This window comes from Pseudonaja textilis, chromosome 7, assembly GCF_049901715.1.
Source record: "Pseudonaja textilis isolate UNSWEBS1 chromosome 7, rPseTex1.2, whole genome shotgun sequence".
Lineage (NCBI taxonomy): Eukaryota > Metazoa > Chordata > Lepidosauria > Squamata > Elapidae > Pseudonaja > Pseudonaja textilis.
In genome coordinates, this window is record NC_141996.1 from 3,540,087 (window position 1) to 3,557,855 (window position 17,769).

The 17,769-nt window shown below is 41.7% G+C and overlaps 1 protein-coding gene and 1 long non-coding RNA gene across 2 annotated transcripts in view; both read right to left on the minus strand.

Annotated features, from left to right (window-relative positions):
• Positions 1-504: 504 nt before the first annotated feature.
• Positions 505-17,769, minus strand: part of LOC148125223 (uncharacterized) — a 301,326-nt gene continuing 284,061 nt past the window's right edge. The window contains exon 2 of the long non-coding RNA XR_015744392.1: positions 505-4,150. This is a non-coding gene — a long non-coding RNA (uncharacterized LOC148125223). The remainder of the gene's footprint in view (positions 4,151-17,769) is intronic.
• CAPN5 (calpain 5) overlaps positions 505-17,769 on the minus strand; it is an 85,351-nt gene continuing 68,086 nt past the window's right edge. Inside the window, exons 7-13 of the mRNA XM_087937808.1 lie at positions 16,442-16,519; positions 13,863-14,058; positions 13,144-13,266; positions 12,100-12,296; positions 9,683-9,801; positions 7,954-8,090; positions 505-5,710 (exon numbers count right to left, since the gene is read on the minus strand). Of these exons, the coding sequence (XP_087793934.1) occupies positions 5,528-5,710; positions 7,954-8,090; positions 9,683-9,801; positions 12,100-12,296; positions 13,144-13,266; positions 13,863-14,058; positions 16,442-16,519 (1,033 nt within the window). The 3' untranslated portion in view covers positions 505-5,527. The remainder of the gene's footprint in view (positions 5,711-7,953; positions 8,091-9,682; positions 9,802-12,099; positions 12,297-13,143; positions 13,267-13,862; positions 14,059-16,441; positions 16,520-17,769) is intronic.

Genomic DNA, 17,769 nt, shown 5'->3' on the forward strand with positions numbered 1-17,769 from the left:
CAGTGTGTGAGACAATTGAGGACTGTTTGGAAACTGAAACAGTATTTGCTGCGTGAGCAAGGAGACAGCAAGGAGCCTGGGTGTGGCTTAGCTTAACTGTTCTGTACTAAAGCTGCTCTGAAACTGAAACTCCTCTCCTCTGCTTGTGTTTTGCCTTTGGAACAGATTTCTTTTCATGTGGGGAGGCGGAGTAGAACTCCTTAGCATCAGAGCATGTTAATAATAATAATAATAATAATACAGGAAATACTTTCGAAAAATCCTTTCTTAGTGAGCACCTAGAAGCCGAGAGGAACCTATGTGTCAAATTTCAAGTTTGTAGGCTTTACAGTTCTGGAGATTTTGTGACGATGCCTGAGGGGTCTTTCGCTTTTACAAGATATCGGTCCCATTCTTGGCAGTGACTTTCAATGTAGGTGAGAAAAAAACGGGGCACAGGTTTCCTGAAAAGATCATACGCAAATAGCAGTCAAAATTAAACAGTTATTATTAACAGTCCAAATGTTGGTTCAGCTTTGGCTTTTAATTACAAATCTCATACAGCCAGCTTATTTTAATGCTTTTAAAATTCCCATATAATCAAGACATTTTCCGGCAAATCGGCATTCATATATTTCACAAAGCATCAGCTGAATAAAGTGCAAGTGACAAAAGACTTTATGTAACATATTAAATGGCTGATAGAACCAGCAGAATCAGAAACCTTCAGTTTTACCCGACATCATAATTGAAAGGGACAGTCATATGTTAATACGTTCCCAAGTTCATTTTTCCTTCAAAGTTATTAGAAATGTAAGAAAGGAAAATGCATTCAAAAAAAAAAGAGACACACCGAGCGACAAACCACAAAGAAGATAGAAAAAGAGATGTATGGCAAAGCAGAGTTTGTCAATTTACGTTGTGTGGACTTCAACTCCCATAATGCCGCATCTGCCATCTATGGACTTCAACTCCCAGCATTCCCCAGCCAGGATGCTGACTGGGAATGCTGGGAGTTGAACTCCACCTATCCTAAATTTCCTAAAACTTGAAAAAACACTTATTATAAAGAATAATAAAACATTACGAAGGTCATAAAATTGTGCGTGGCAATAAAGAGCAGTAAAAAGGGCGCAATGAAGACATCGAGGGTAGCACATGTTTGGCCCACAATTTGGAACTTTAAATGGTTTTATGGGTTTATGCTAAGATTTGAGAAGACTGAAATAAACCGAAGATTGTCATGCCCTTGTTAAGAGACCGACTCTGAGGGAGAGGAGGAACAGCCGACAGGGAGTGGAGATGTGGCTCCAGAGGTTGTGGAGGAGGCTGGGGAAGGGCAGAGACCGGCTGGGCAGTCAGAGGAAGAACCAGGCCCATCCCCTCTTCATCCTAGGACACGCAGGGAGCAACGGAGAAGGAAACAACTTGGCTTACGAGAGAGGAAGCGGCCATGATCCCCTTCATTGGTTGCAGCTGGGGAGAACAGTATATAAGAGAGACGGTTAAAACACAGCGTTGCCAGAAGCAAAGTGTGTTTTATTTTGGGCTGAAGTTATCTTGGTCGGCGTCCTTCCAACAGACTGTGCCTTGTTATCTCCTTGAATTTGGCAATTACTCATCCTATTCTCTTGTGGAAATTCCTTCATTGTAGTTTGTTTTAGGTTTTTTATTTCACCTCTATCTGCTCATTAAGTTCGGACTGTATTGCTTTCTTTTGAAGACTATTTTTGAGTATGTTTTATCTCCAGCTGAGAATTATTGAACAGTGGGGCCAAGTTGGAGGCATTAAAGGACATTTATTTACCTTTTGGATTTTGTTACGTTTGTGTCACGCTCCGGATCATCACAAAGATGAAGTGACTATCCAATTTTTGGAAAAGGAACAATAAAGAGCAGAAAAAATAGCGAGTAGAATTTCCTTCTGGATCAATTGTGGTTAAGACATAAAGGGAGTCCTCAACTGACAACAATTCATTTCGTGACCATTCAGTGTTACAAGGGCACTGAAAAACTTTTTCACACTTACGACCATCCCGATGGGTCACGTGGATCAAAATTCAGACGCTTGGCAACTGACTTGTACTTATCATGGGTTTTTTTTAGTATCCTGGGAGGTCTTATAATCACTTTTCGCAAGCCAAGACCGTGGGGGAAGCCACAGATTCACTTAGCAACCATGTGACTAACTGAAGAACGGCAGTGATTCGCTTAACAACAGAGGCAGCAAATGTCATAAAATGGGGCAAAACTCAACTCCGTGACTTGCCTCGCCTTAGCAACAACGTTGGCCTCGATTGGGGTTGTAAATTGAGAATTAGCTGTAACATTTTCATTTGGAGATTTATTTGGGAAGACAGCTCACGCAAAAGGAATAAGGAGTTTCCACCGTAGTGGAAACAAGGTCAGGGTGATAGGATGCTGGTTGATTTCTCAGGATGATGGCAAACATGTGAATTGTTACGGTTTTATGAACGGCACAACTGCCCTTAGTGCGAATCCTTGTTATTAATTGTTATTGCAGCATATTTCACATTAATTTTACTACATATATTAAGCTCTTCTAAAGAAGGATAAAACAGAATAAATGAAAACACTTTTGGTCTTTTGGTGCCAAACATGGTATTCTGACAACTGGTCATCTCTCACAGAAAGGCTGATTTCTCTACTGATTTGATCCCCCAAACCCCCAAAATTGGAGCTTGCTTCAAACACATATAAGACTTTCCTCCCCCACCCACACACCCTTTGGATTAGCAGAAGCCCAAAAGGTAGTCCTCGACTTACAACAGTTCATTTAGTGACTTAAAGGAAGCTGTTTCTTCAGAATGGAAATTGAAAAGCTTGAAATGAATTTGGGGTCTTCTGTAAAAAAAACAAACCCAAACAATGCTCTCGGATGATGCTACGGAAAACGGACAAAGCATGTTCCATGATGGAAATTCAATTCCATCTAACTTTTCAATAGGTTTTTTTTTTTGAAATTTCTACAGGAAGAGTAAAAAGGAAACAAACAAAAACCAAGAGTAAAAATAAAACAAGCCAATGGCACTTCAGCGACTCAAAAATGTTCTGTGGCACCTGGACATTTATATGGAAAACACTCTTTAAAATATGGCCAAAAGTCAGATCATTTCATTTTTCTACTGCGCAGCCACAAACTTACAAATGAGGATGTGAATTTCACACTAACCACAATATTTGAGAAAGACCTCTGATCTGGAAAAAAATTTTCGGTATTCAGCTTTGTTCGGGTATTTTCCCACGTCGTTATAGTTGGGCTTTTAAAGTTGTAGCGACATTTCGGCAGAATCTCATCTGCCATCATCAGGCTTCTGTATTGTGTTCGGCTACAGAAGCCTGATGATGGCAGATGAGATTCTGCCGAAATGTTGCTACAACTTTAAAAGCACAACCATGATGTGGGAAAATACCCAAACAAAGCTGAATACCATACACACACATACACACACATATGTATATTTTCCCTGCTCTGTTTCGAGGACTTATGGCAAGTTGGAAAGTTCCACTGGTTGTAAGTGAATCGTAAATCTAGGACAGTCTTTCTCAGTCTTTCTCCATAGTGTAAACCAGAGGTCTCCAACCTTGGCCACTTTAAGACTTGTGGACTTCAACTCCCAGAATTCCTCAGCCAGCTTTGCTCAAGTTAGAGGTCTCCAAACTTGGCCACTTTAAGACTTGGTGGACTTCAACTCCCAGAATTCCTCAGCCAGCTTTGCTCAAGTTAGAGGTCTCCAAACTTGGCCACTTTAAGACTTGGTGGACTTCAACTCCCAGAATTCCTCAGCCAGCTTTGCTCAAGTTAGAGGTCTCCAAACTTGGCTACTTTAAGACTTGGTAGATTTCAACTCCCAGAATTCCTCAGCCAGCTTTGCTCAAGTTAGAGGTCTCCAAACTTGGCCACTTTAAGACTTGGTGGACTTCAACTCCCAGAATTCTCCCCAGCCAGCATCGCTTGTTCTCTTGTAATCCCTTCCTCTGCAATCTCTCTGCACTTTAGGAGGTTAAGAGGAAAAAAAGAAACAGACACGGCTGGCTGGAGAATTCTGGGAGTTGAAGTCCACAAGTCTTAAAGTGGCCCAGTTTGGGGACCCCTGTCTTAAGTCTTAAAAGTTGCTAAGGTTGGACAGCCCTGGTTAAACCATGTGAACTTCAAATCCCAGAATTCCCTAGCCAGCCGGCTGGGGAATTCTGGGAGTTGAAGTCCACAAGGCTTTAAAGTACCTGAGTGAGAATACTCAGCTTTATAGGATACTGGAGATGGGATTCAGCTTGTGAAACACTCAACTTCGTTATTTATTTTAAAAAGGTATCTTTTAAAAACCCAGGAAGACGAAAGCAGTTCCTGTTGAAATTAAAAAAAAAAGCTCCTGTTGAAACCCAAAGGACAACAGCGGAAGACAATTCAAGGACTGGAATGGTTCATGAAATGCAAGCTAAGCTGTAGAGGAGTCCATGGCTAAGATTAGATACAATGCAATACCTGCAGAGGCGCATAACAATGCAACACAGATATCATTACATTATGTCCAATGAGGTTGTCCATCTCTCGTTCTTTGCCCTCCAAGGATGCCGACAGCACCCACCACGGCGCATCGGTGGAAAATGTGCCGTTTGGCGAACGCTGCGATGTGGCTCACAGGCTGGTCACACACACACACACACACACACGTGTGTGAGCAGAGGAGAGACTGCCTGTCCCTCCGTGTAAACGTCCAGTTCTTGCACAGAGTGTTGGCTTGTAAATTTCTCTGTGGGAGTTGACCTTCCAACTCTGGTTCCTGATGATCTCCCAGTTTCGAGGAGGAGGAAGAGGAGGAGGAGGGGGAGAGGGAGAGGGAGGAAGAAGAAGGGGGAGAAGGAGAAGGGAGGAAGAAGAAAAGGGGAAGGAGGAAAGAAGAAGAAGAAAGAGAGGAAGGGGGAAGGAGAGGAAAGGAAGGAGGAGGAGGAGGAGGAGGAGGAGGAGAAGAAGAAGAAGAAGAAGAAGAAGAAGAAGAAGAAGAAGAAGAAGAAGAAGAAGAAGAAGAAGAAGAAGAAGAAGAAGAAGAAGAAAGGAAGGGGGAAGGAGGTGAAAGGAAGGAGGAGGAGGAAGAAGATGTGGAAGAAGAAGATGTGGAAGAAGAAGAAAATGTGGAAGAAGAAGAAGAAGAAGAAGAAGAAGAAGAAGAAGAAGAAGAAGAAGAAGAAGAAGAAGAAGAAGAAGAAGAAGAAGAAGAAGAAGAAGAAGAAGAAGAAGAAGAAGGGGAAAGAGATGAAAGGAAGGAGGAAGAGGAAGAGAAAGAGGAGGTGGAAGAAGAAGAAGAAGGGCAAAACACTGCATTTTGGCTTCTGGGAAAAAAAGGCACCTTTTTGTGTCAAATTGTGAAAAACAACCCAGACTGAACGTGGCAGGGCTGGTCCCATTTCCAAAGTGAAGGCATGCGGAGTACATGGAGACAAACGGACAAGCACACTGGGAGACGTACGTAGAGGAACTAGTGGAAGATGGCGTAGAGCAGAGAAGGCCACCCCCCAAGGCTCTGTGGTCTCAGATGCTCGTGAGAACGTTGCTACTCAACAGCTGCACCTTAAGAACGCCGGGCAGATCCGATACCCGTTTGCTCCCTCTGTCTTGGAGGTGGAGAATGTGCAAAGGGTGGAGCTCATTGGGGTCTCCGACCAAGGCGACTTGTCCCAGAAATTCATCTGTGATCAGGTTGTGGTTCCAGATCTGGAGGGAGAGAAAGAAGGAACGGGGTTCGGGTGAGAAATAACAAAATAGCAGAGTTGGAAGAGATCCGCGGTGAGATTCAAATACTTTTTAACAACCAGTTTAACCAGGAAAAAAGGAGAACAATCCACCCGTGGAACAGAAGTTGCCCTCAGAAGTTGTGGGAGCGCCATCAGTTGAGACTTTCAAGAAGAGACTGGACTGCCATTTGTCAGAAATGGGGTAGGGTCTCCCGCTTGGGCGGTGGGTTGGACTAGATGACCTATAAGGTCCCTTCCAACTCTGATTATCTGTATCAGTTCTCTGCCCTAATGAGTTCTTCCAACAACCAGCTCACCAAATTGCTCAGAAAGTTAACAACCAGGTTTTTTGAACCGGTGCGAACCGGACGAATTCCATCACTGCTTGAAGGACTTCTAGTCCAAGCAGAAGACCTTATTCAGAGAAATGGCTGCCCAATCTCTTCTTAAAAGCCTCCAGTGATGGAGCAGCCACAACTTCTGGTGGCAAGCAGTTCCACTGGTTAATTGTCCTCACTGTTAGGTAGTTTCTCCTTAATTCCAGGTTGCTTCTCTCCCTGATGAGTTTCCATCCGTTGCTTCTTGTCCTGCCTCTTCAGGTGCTTTGGAAAATAGCTTGACTCCCTCTCTTTTTTGGGGCAGCCCCTGAGATAATGGAACACTGTTCTCATGTCTCCCCTAGTCCTTCTTTTCATTAGACCTAAACATCCCCAATTCTAGCAACCGTTCTTAGTATGTTTTATCCTCTAGTCCCCTGATCCTCTTTGTAGCTCTTCTCTGCACTCTTCCCAGAGTCTCCACATCTTTTTTTTACATCGTGGCGACCAAAACTGGATGCAGGATTCCAGGTGTGGCCTTACCAAGGCCTTATAAAGCGGTATTAACCCTTCACGTGATCTTGATTCTATCCCTTGTTAATGCAGCCTAGGATTGCGTTGGGTTTTTGGTCCTTGACGTGCAGTGACGCGTTGATCTCCAACTTTCTTTTAGTTTACTTTATTGTCATTGCTCCTTGTACAACAAAATCAAGCACCATCTTCAGTGCACATCATGACCATGAAAATAAACACAAACACGCATCCTTCCCGCTCCACACATTGAATTGAAAACCCCCAATCAAGACTTTTATTTTAATTTACATTTTATTTTATTGCATGTTTTATTTATTTTATTTGACATTTTATTTATTTTAATTTTCTGTTTTATTTAATTTTACTATTTATTTTACGTTTCATTTTAATTTTACGTTTTGTTTATTTTAATTTACATTTTATTTTATTGTACATTTTATTTATTTTATTGTACATTTATTTTATTTTACGTTTTATTTTATTTTATGTTTTTATTTTATTTTACATTTTATTCATTTTAATTTTGTTTTATTTATTTTATTGTACATTTTATTTATTATATTTTACGTTTTATTTTATTTTATTTATTTTATATTTATTTATTTTAAAATAAATAAAATGTAAAATTAAAATGAAACGTAAAATAAAATAAATAGTAAAATTAAATAAAGCATAAAATTCAAATAAGTAAAATGTAAAATAAAATAAATAAAACATGCAATAAAATAAAATGTACATTAAAATAAATAAAAGTGTTGTTTTTATTTATTTTATTTTACCTTTTATTTTAATTTTGTTTCATTTATTTTATTGTACATTTTATTTATTTTATTGTACGTTTATTTATTTTATTTTATGTTTTATTTTATTTTTTTATTTTATTTTACATTTTATCTATTTTAATTTTGTTTTATTTATTTTATTGTACATGTTATTTATTATATTTTATGTTTTATTTTATTTTATTTATTTTATATTTATTTTAAAATAAATAAAACGTAAAATTAAAATGAAACGTAAAATAAAATAAATAGTAAAATTACATAAAACATAAAATTCAAATAAATAAAATGTACAATAAAATAAATAAAACATACCATAAAATAAAATGTACATTAAAATAAATAAAAGTGTTGTTTTTATTTATTTTATTTTACCTTTTATTTTAATTTTGTTTTATTTATTTAATTTTACATTTGATTTATTTTATTGTATGTTTTATTTTATGTTTTATTTATTTTATTGTACTTTATTTATTTAATTTAATTTATTTTATTTTACATTTTATTTATTTTATTTTATGTTTTTATTTATTTTATATTTTATTTTATGTTGTTCATCTCACTGTCCAAAGCGACTCTTTCGGCTTTACCTGAATTATGACTGGCTGTCTTGGTTTCTTGCGGTAGAAAAGTCCTTTTACGTCAAATTCTGGCGCCATCGTGTTCTTTAGGACTGGTGATCGGATCTTCTCCCCTTCACACTTTATGATCACGTAGGGATCCACTCCTGAGGCACAAGCGGAGAAAAAGGAATTGTCAACCCGTGTTTCTTGTTCCCCTTAAGGAAGCTGTCTTGTCTTTTTGATTCTTTTAATTCCTTCCTTAAAATTCGATTATTTGCCGCATTGTCTGACCCGTTTCCAAAATCCTCCAAATATCTCTATTATGACTTTCGACCAAGCTTCTTCTACTACTATGAGAAATTCCACCAATAGAACATAATATTTGTAGCTCGGGGTTGAACTGTGGGGTTCTTGGTGCTCTCTGAGGTTAAATGTTTTATTGCGGACATTTCATGACCCAATTAAGTAATAACCTCAATGTGTGATGACCTGGGGTGTGGCACAAAGGCAACACAGTCAAATAAGCAATAAGAGTCCCTTTATTATCTCCAACTTTGCCCCCAGTGTCCTTCTGGGCTGGAGAAAAACTCTCCCAGGAACAGCCTTTGACTGGAGAAAATTCAGTCCAAAACCAGCTACATACAGACTGTAACCAAAAACCCAAACAAACCAAGCTGAGGTAATTAACTTGACAGGAGAAGAAACTTCAGGCTTGAAAGCATGACAAAACTCACAGAGTTGGAAAGATGCCAGGAACACAGATAAGCCTCGAAGATACCAGATAAATTCATAATTTGCTCCCAACAGTTTGCTGCACCAGCTTCCCTTTTAAACAGTGTGTTCCCAGCTGCAGCTAATGAAGGGAATCAGGGCCCTTTCCTCCCCCGTAAGCCATGCAACTCACGTTGCTCCCTTCTCTGTTCTTCCTTGCATGCCCTAGGACGAAGAGGGGGTGGGCCTGGGTCTTCCTCTGAACTCCCTCTCCCTTGTTCTACCTCTCCCCTGCTCTGCCCAGCCGGACTTTGCCCTTCCCCAGTTTCTTCCACAGCCAACAGAGTTGGCTCCCATTCCCTGTCAGCTACTCAGCCTCCCCCTCCGAATCAGATTCCGACAGGGACATGACAGCAATGCTAGAAGGGAGTGGGGTTTGCTCTCTGTTTATATACAAGAAGTTTGCTTGCAAAGAGAAAAGCCCACCCCTAGCATTGAGGATGTTACCTAGCTGGGTAATGAGACGTCTGCAAGAAAACAGCCAATTTCAGAGAACACTAAGGACTCCACACTTCTCCTCCTCCTCTTCCACTATCAGATGTTTCAACTACTTAGAACAATGTTTCTCAACCTTAACAACTTGAAGACGGAAGGACTTCAACTCCCAGAATTCTCAATCTTAACAACTTGAAGATGGGAGGACTTCAACTCCCAGAATTCTCAACCTTCTTCTGACTTGAAGATGGAAGGACTTCAACTCCCAGAATTCTCAACCTTCTTCTGACTTGAAGATGGAAGGACTTCAACTCCCAGAATTCTCAACCTTAACAACTTGAAGATGGAAGGACTTCAACTCCCAGAATTCTGAACCTTCTTCTGACTTGAAGATGGGAGGACTTCAACTCCCAGAATTCCTCAGAATTCTGGAAGTTGGTCCACCAATCTTCAGGTGAAGAAGGTTGAGAAACACTGACTTAGGATAAGACACCAAATTCCTGGTTTCCTTTCTCTTTGATCATGGTTGGATTGAAACCAATATTGTCACCTTCAGAGCCTTGGTTCTTCAGCCCGGAAGCCGAGATGACATGGACCTGGGACACCAATTGGGGATAGCCACATATTCCACTCCAGCAGGTGTGAGGGGGCTCATCCAAGGTCAGTTCTCTGCAGAAAGAAGATGAGAAACCCAAGAGACATCAGATATCTCAAAGACCAGGTAAAGAACCTCCTTTAGAAGCAAGGACCCCATCTGGCCAACCTTCATGCACATGTGGTAGCGGCCTACAGAGCTGGCAGCAGAGTCAGACAGTGAGGAGGAACATGGCCCAGTCCTGGAGTCAGGGGATGGCATGGACGAGGGATCTGCATCCGACACAAAGATGGGGCCAGGGCCATCAGAGAATTATATGCAGACTCCGGAGCCTCCAGAATCTGACATCAGTGAGGCAGAGGAATAGCGGGAGCCTATTCCCAGTGTGCGCTTGCACAGAGCTGCCAGAAGGCAAAAACAGTTAAGACAAAAGGAGCAACCTGGCAGTAAGGCTTGGAGATGATTGGCCCCTCGCATAAGACATAAAGGAGGAGCAAAGAGACAGGAGTCTTTGCAGGAAGCAACTTTGTTCATTCTGGTCAATTTAAATTCTGAAGCTCCATGTTGACTTTGTGCTCCGTTTGGCCTTGTACAGCTAATTGGCAAGGTGGGTGCTTATCAGCCTTATTCTGAAGGAAAGCGGCAGACTTCTGTTGGACTATTCACAAATTGTCATTATGGGCTGTGAATGCATATAATTCACAGCCGTTGAAACAGAACAAAAGGTTTTTGGGAACAGCGTGTGATTGTTACTGTCTCAAGGAACCTTGGTCCGAACAGCACAACCAAAAGAAAAGCAGCTCTGAATCGTCGCTAAACAAGACAAGAAACTGTAAAAGGCAAAGAGGCTAACTTGATAGGGCTTCACACAACATGCGTAACCAGATCGATGAAAGAATGAGTGACTCTGCATTTGCACAACACACATAGTTTTAACCCTGATTAGTTTTTTTAGCAGCTGATCCAAACTCTAATCAAAACTACGTTTGCACATGGACAATAACTCAGGTGGATTTGGAGAAACAGTTAATTCTGTTCTGGGAATGTCGTGAAGGTCCTGGACCCATATTGATCACGTGTTTAATTATACCTTGATGGCAGTGATATGTCTCACCAAGTAAGATTTACAAATTTCAGCTCCTGCAAACTCGATGGATGCCAGGAAGCCGTATCCTGATGTCCCCCAGATACAATTTTAAATTCTGCTCTTTGAAAATTCGTACCTTCTAAAACCCTATTATGAACATCCAACTTTGTGGTACCATCTCAAGGATATCCACAGGAAGGGCCCCCCAAAACTTGAGATTATGGGTACAACCTGTGCCTGTCAGCTGGACATTTTTAGACCACCCTGCAACCCGCCCACAACCCCCCTCATTTCTATAGTCTTGAGCTGCTTCTTGTAAGGCTTCGTTGTTGTACAATTTAGCAAGAAAAAAAAATAGAAGTACAGTAAGTTAAGATATTCATACATAGCTATAAAATTGTCCTGCATGAGATAGGAAGGAAGGAAGGAGGGAAGGACAAGGGGGGAAGGAAAGAAATAGAAGGGGGAAGGAGAGGGAGGAGGAGAGGAAGGAAGGAAGGAAAAGGGGGAAGGAAAGAAATAGAAGGGGAAGAAGGGAGGGAGGAGGCAGGGAAGGATGGAAGAAAGGACAAGAGGGGAAGGAAAGAAATAGAAGGGGGAAGGAGGAAAGGAGGAGGGAGGAGGAGGAGAGAGGAAGGAAGGAAGGAAAAGGGGGAAGGAAAGAAATAGAAGGGGAAGAAGGGAGGAAGAAAGGACAAGGAAGCAAGGGAAGAAATAGAAGGGGGAAGGAGGAGGCAGGGAAGGATGGAAGGAAGGACAAGGGAGAAGAAAAGAAATAGAAGGGGGAAGAAGGGAAGGAGGGGGGAGGGGAGGAAGAAAAGGGGTTAGGGTTAGGAAGGGAGGAGAGGGGAGGAAAGAAATAGAAGGAGGAGGCAGGGAGGGATGGAAAGAAGGAAGGAAGGACAAGGGGGAAGAAAAGAAATAAAAGGAAGGAGGGAAGGAAGGAGGAGGGAGGGAGGAAGGAAGGAAAGAAGGAAAGAAAAGGAAGGAAGGAAGGAAGGAAGGAAGGAAGGAAGGAAGGGAAGAAAGAAAGAAAGAAAGAAAGAAAGAAAGAAAGAAAGAAAGAAAGAAAGAAAGAAAGAAAGAAAGAAAGAAAGAAAGAAGAGAATATGAGGGGAAGGGAAGATCAAACGCCTCCCAGATGGTAGGAAAACATCATGAGGCAGTGAATTCCAAAGGTAATTTCTACCCTGGTCAAAGTAACCCCCTTTTCCTGGTTCCCCTGATCTGCTCCCACCCAACCTCTTCCGGAGGGAAGGCCGAGGGAAGCTCCCCCAGTCCTTACTGGAAGTCAGAAGGCACGTCTGTGAACTGCCTGAGCAGGAACTCGGCCACCTGGCCAGCCTCGAAAGTGGTCGGTATGACGACATAGCGGCCCTCTTTCAGGTCCGTCCTCAGGAAGACGCTACGAGAGTTGATGTAGATGGAGCTGGCGACCTTGGTCTGTAGGGTGTGCATTCGGTACGTCCGGTTGAGTTCCACCTGGGTGTAATTTTTTTAAAAAACGAGAGAAGGAATGAGGAAAAGGATTATATCTGGGTTTCTCAGTCTTAGTGATATGAAGATGGGTGGACTTCAACTCCCAGAATTCTCAACTTTCTCAACCTTGATGACTTGAAGATTGGAGGACTTCAACTCCCAGAATTCTCAACCTTTCTCAACCTTGATGACTTGGAGATGAGTGGACTTCAACTCCTAGAACTCTCAACTTTCTCAACCTTTCTCAACCTTGATGACTTGAAGATGGGAGGACTTCAACTCCCAGAATTCTCTACTTTCTCAACCTTGATGACTTGAAGATGAGAGGACTTCAACTCCCAGAATTCTCAACCTTTCTCAACCTTTCTCAACCTTGATGACTTGAAGATTGGAGGACTTCAACTCCCAGAATTCTCAACCTTTCTCAACCTTGATGACTTGAAGATGGGAGGACTTCAACTCCCAGAATTCTCAATCTTTCTCAACCTTGATGACTTGAAGATGGGAGGACTTCAACTCCCAGAATTCTCAACTTTCTCAACCTTGATGACTTGAAGATGGGAGGACTTCAACTCCCAGAATTCTCAACCTTTCTCAACCTTGATGACTTGAAGATGGGAGGACTTCAACTCCCAAAATTCTCAACTTTTCTCAACCTTCTCAATCTTGGTGACTTGAAAATGGGAGGACTTCAACTCCCAGAATTCTCAAACTTTCTCAATTCTGGGAATTGAAGTCCATGCATCTTCAAGTGGTCATGGTTGAGAAACACTACTCCCCAGTTAGAACCAGAACGGTCCATTCTGGCCACCTCCAAACATCTAATAAGAAGTTGGTCATCAAAGCTTACCTTGAAGATGTCAAATCCTATGGCCAGGTTTTCTCCCTTTCCTTCCTTCTGGCTGGTCCGTTTGGGCTTTTGCTGGATGCAAACCAAGACTTCGTCTTCTGCTTTCTTCACATCAAAAACGTACTGGGTGAAAAAGAGAGGCACACTACGATCAGATCTTTAAAGTCAGTCAAGTCAACAAAACAAGGTGTCAACTCGTAAAGCATTCCTGACCTGCTCTTGAGTTGCCATAGGCAGGAGGGTAGGGGAGAACTGATGGCGAAGCTTGGTTGCTATGACCAGAAGCACCTTCTGTGCGTACCTTTCTCCAGGTTGTATCCCAGGTTACTAGAGCAAGCCGGAGAGGCGTGTTTTCTACAGCCCCCAAAGTGCTCCGTTGGAGAATGTGATTTATAACACACCTTGGGAGGAGGGGGGGGAAACAGGGTCACAGGTGGGCAGTAAATTACATGGGGCAAAGCCGACCGCACTTGGGAAAAAGTGCCGACATGTCGCTCCTAATAAATAATTGGATTTTTTTTGAAACTTGGCTCGAGGCTCGTGAATTTCAATTAGGGCATCCATCGGAACCCTGACACAAGGCGAGAAAAACTAATGCTAGAAGGTATAACAATACGGCTGGGGAATTCTGGGAGTTGAAGTCCACGTATCTTAAAAGTTGCCAAGGTTGGAAAACATTGCTCTAATGCCTTTCTCGATCTCCCTCTTGACCTTCCTACCTGGGGGTTTTGCAGGAAAGTTTCTCGGTTGTTGACACAGCCTCCGCAGCGGTTCTTCAAGGGGTCTTCATGCCGCGTCCAGGCACCCTTCAAGACGGCTTCTTCCCACGTCTTATGGATGCTCAGGTAGGACGTGTTGATCAGGCGGCATTTGATGATGTCAGTGAAGTAGGTACAGAAGTCATCAAAGGCCATCCTAGGAAAAGGAGAACCGGACATTCAGTTCTGGAATGTCTCACCTTTAATTGGTCGTCTTCCTTTGGCTACGCAAAGGGGAGATTCTCTATTCAAAAGCTTGCAATTGTTTTCTTCAGTGGGGCTAGAAGGAAAACACACATCTTTCCTGTGCTTCCTCTAAGAAATATGGTTTTTATTGACTGTTTCCTAGTAAGATTTAATTGCTTATTGTACCCTATGACTACTATTAAATGTTGTATCTTATGATTCTTGACTCTTGATGAAAGTCTCTTTCCTTTTATGTACACTGAGAGCATTTGCACCAAGACAAATTCCTTGTGTGTTCAATCACCCTTGGCCAATAAAGAATTCTATTCTATTTCTATTCTGATTCTATTCTATTCTTATTCTATTCTTATTCTATTCTATGCTATTCTTATTCTATTCATATTCTACTCTTATTCTATTTTATTCTTATTCTATTCTTATTCTATTCTATTCTTATTTTATTCTTATTCTATTCTATTATTCTATTCTATGCTATTCTGATTCTATTCTTATTCTATTTTATTCTTATTCTATTCTATTCTTATTCTATTCTTATTCTATTCTATGCTATTCTGATTCTATTCTTATTCAATTCTTATACTATTCTGTTATTCTATTCTGATTCTGATTCTATTCTGATTCTTATTCTATTCTATTATTCTATTCTATTCTATGCTATTCTTATTCTATTCTTATTCTATTCTTATACTATTCTGTTATTCTATTCTGATTCTGATTCTATTCTGATTCTATTCTATTCTATTATTCTATTCTATGCTATTTTTATTCTATTCTTATTCTATTCTATTCTGATTCTATTATTCTATTCTATGCTATTCTTATTCTATTCTATTCTTATTCTATTCTATTATTATATTCTATGCTATTCTTATTCCATTCTTATTCTATTCTATTCTTATTCTATTATTCTGTTATTTTATTCTGATTCTATTCGATACTCCAGTTGGATTTATTTTAAAAGCACAACTCATCTAAAATGTACCAAAACTAAAACATACCACGAACGGTTGCAGGGACTGGGTTTGTGTCTAGTTTAATGAAAAGAAGGACCAGGGATGACATGATAGCAGCCTTCCAATATTTGAGGGGCTGCCCCGAATAAGGGGGTGTCCAGCTATCCTCCAAAGCACCTGAAGGACAAGAAGCCATGGATGCAAACTCATCAAGGAGAGAAGCAACCTGGAACTAAGGAGGAATTCCCTGACAGGGAGAACCATTAACCAGTGGAACGACTTGCCACCAGAAGTTGTGGATGCTCCAACAGTGGAGGTTTTCAAGAAGAGATTGGACAGCCATTTGTCCGGAAGGGAGAAGATTCTCTTGATTAAGCAGGGTGATTGATCAGAAGACTTCAAGGACGGTTCAGAAGACCCTAAACCATTTCAGACAAATAGCTGTCAAAGCTCTTCTTGAAAGCTTCCAGGGTTGGAACATCCAAGCTGTTCCACTGATTAATTGTTTTCACTTTCAGGAAATTCCTCCTTAGTTATAGGTTGCGTCTCTCCTTGATTTAGTGTCCATCCATTGTTTCTTGTTTAGCCTTCAAGTGCTTTGGGGAATAAGTCAATCCTTTCCTCTCTGTGACACCCCTCAAGTATTAGAAGACTGCTGTCAAGTCACCCCTAGATGTGTCATTCTAGATCAGGGGTCCCCAACCTGGGCCGCTTTAAGACTTGTGGACATTCAACTCCCAGAATTCTCCCCAGCCAGCATCTCTTGCTCTCTTGTAATCCCTTCCTCTGCAATCTCTCTCCACTTTAGGAGGTTGAGAGAAAAAAAAGGAAACAGACACGGCTGGCTGGGGAATTCTGGGAGTTGAAGTCCACAAGTCTTAAAGCGGCCCAGGTTGGAGAGCCCTGATTTAGGTGACCCTTCCGGTCTCTTCCAACTCTATCATTCATGGCTGGCTGAGGAATTCTGGGGGTTGAAGTCCACAAGTCTTAAAGCGGCCCAGGTTGGAGACCCCTGATTTAGGTGACCCTTCTGATCTCTTCCAACTCTATCATTCATGGCTGGCTGAGGAATTCTGGGGGTTGAAGTCCACAAGTCTTAAAGCGGCCAAGTTTGGAGACCCCCTGATTTAGGTGACCCTTCTGGTCTCTTCCAACTCTATCATTCATGGCTGGCTGAGGAATTCTGGGGGTTGAAGTCCACAAGTCTTAAAGTGGCCAAGTTGGAAGTCCTTTGTTCTCAATGTCCATGAAGTCAAGCAGAAGCCGAATTTGATTTGAAAGACAATTATATTTTTCACGGTGAAGACTTTGACCAGTATATCACCTAGAATTGATTCCCCAAATCATCTCCTTCTGATTTTCTTTGCGCAAGGTGCTCACCAAAATTCTCCATCATCCTCTACTGTCATTCCGAGTTTCTCTCGTTCACTGGTGCTGACTTTCTGCCATTCCTCCGAGCTGGGGAAAAAATAAAAATAAATAAGATTTGGGATGGCGAGAACCCTTCGGGGCCAAGTCAGTATAATTTTACATTCTGGGAACAAGCCTATACATTTAGTCCTTGACTTACAGCCATTTGTTTAGCGACTGTTCAAAGTGAGCAATGAAAAAAAATGTCACTTCGGACCATTCCTCACACTTTGCAGCATTCCCCAAGATCAAAGTGATCAAAATTCAGGCACTTAGCAACTGGCTAAGTTGTATTTAAGACAGCTCTAGCATCCCCAGGTTGTATGATTGGTATTTGTGATCATGATTCACTTAACAACTGAAGTGTTTCGCTTAACAACCAACTTGCGTTTACAATGGTAGCAGTCTCTTGTGGGTTACATGGCTGTGATTTGCAATCTTCTCGACAGGCTTCTAACAAGGAAGGTCAATGGGGGGAGCCCGACTTGTTTAATGACCATGCGATCCACTTAACAACATGGCAAAAAAGGTGGCTTTGGGCCCCCAAAAGCCATGTGGCTGATTTCGGGCCAATCACCAGGAGACTGTGAGTTCTAGTCCTGCCTTAGGCATGAAAGCTGGTTGGGTGACTTTGGGCCAATCACTAGGAGACGGTGAGTTCTACTGCCGCCTTAGACATGAAAGCTGACTGGGTGGCTTTGGGCCAATCACCAGGAGACTGGGAGTTCTAGTCCTGCCTTAGGCATGAAAGCTGGTTGGGTGACTTTGGGCCAATCACCAGGAGACGGTGAGTTCTACTCCCGCCTTAGACATGAAAGCTGATTGGGTGACTTTGGGCCAATCACCAGGAGACTGTGAGTTCTAGTCCTGCCTTAGGCATGAAAGCTGGTTGAGTGACTTTGTGCCAATCACCAGGAGACTGTGAGTTCTAGTCCTGCCTTTGCTATGAAAGCCAACTGGGTGACTTTGGGCCAACCACCAGGAAATGGCGAGTTCTAGTTCCACCCAAGTCATGAAAGCCAGCTGGTTGACTTTGGGCCAGTTTATCGCTCTCAGCTCAACCTGCCTCACAGCGTTATTGTCAAGAGGAAAATAGGCAGAGGAAGGAATCTTAGATACATTCGCCACCTTGAGCTGTTCATAAAAATAGTAAAGATAGGTTATAAATAAACAAAATCAAAATAAACATTCTTAACAAGCAAGGAGAAGGTTTCCCAACCTGTGTTGGTGCCTGCATGAGAGGAAAAAAAAAAAGCATGGATAGTTGTGAGACCTCCAGTGCACGCTGTGGGTGGACG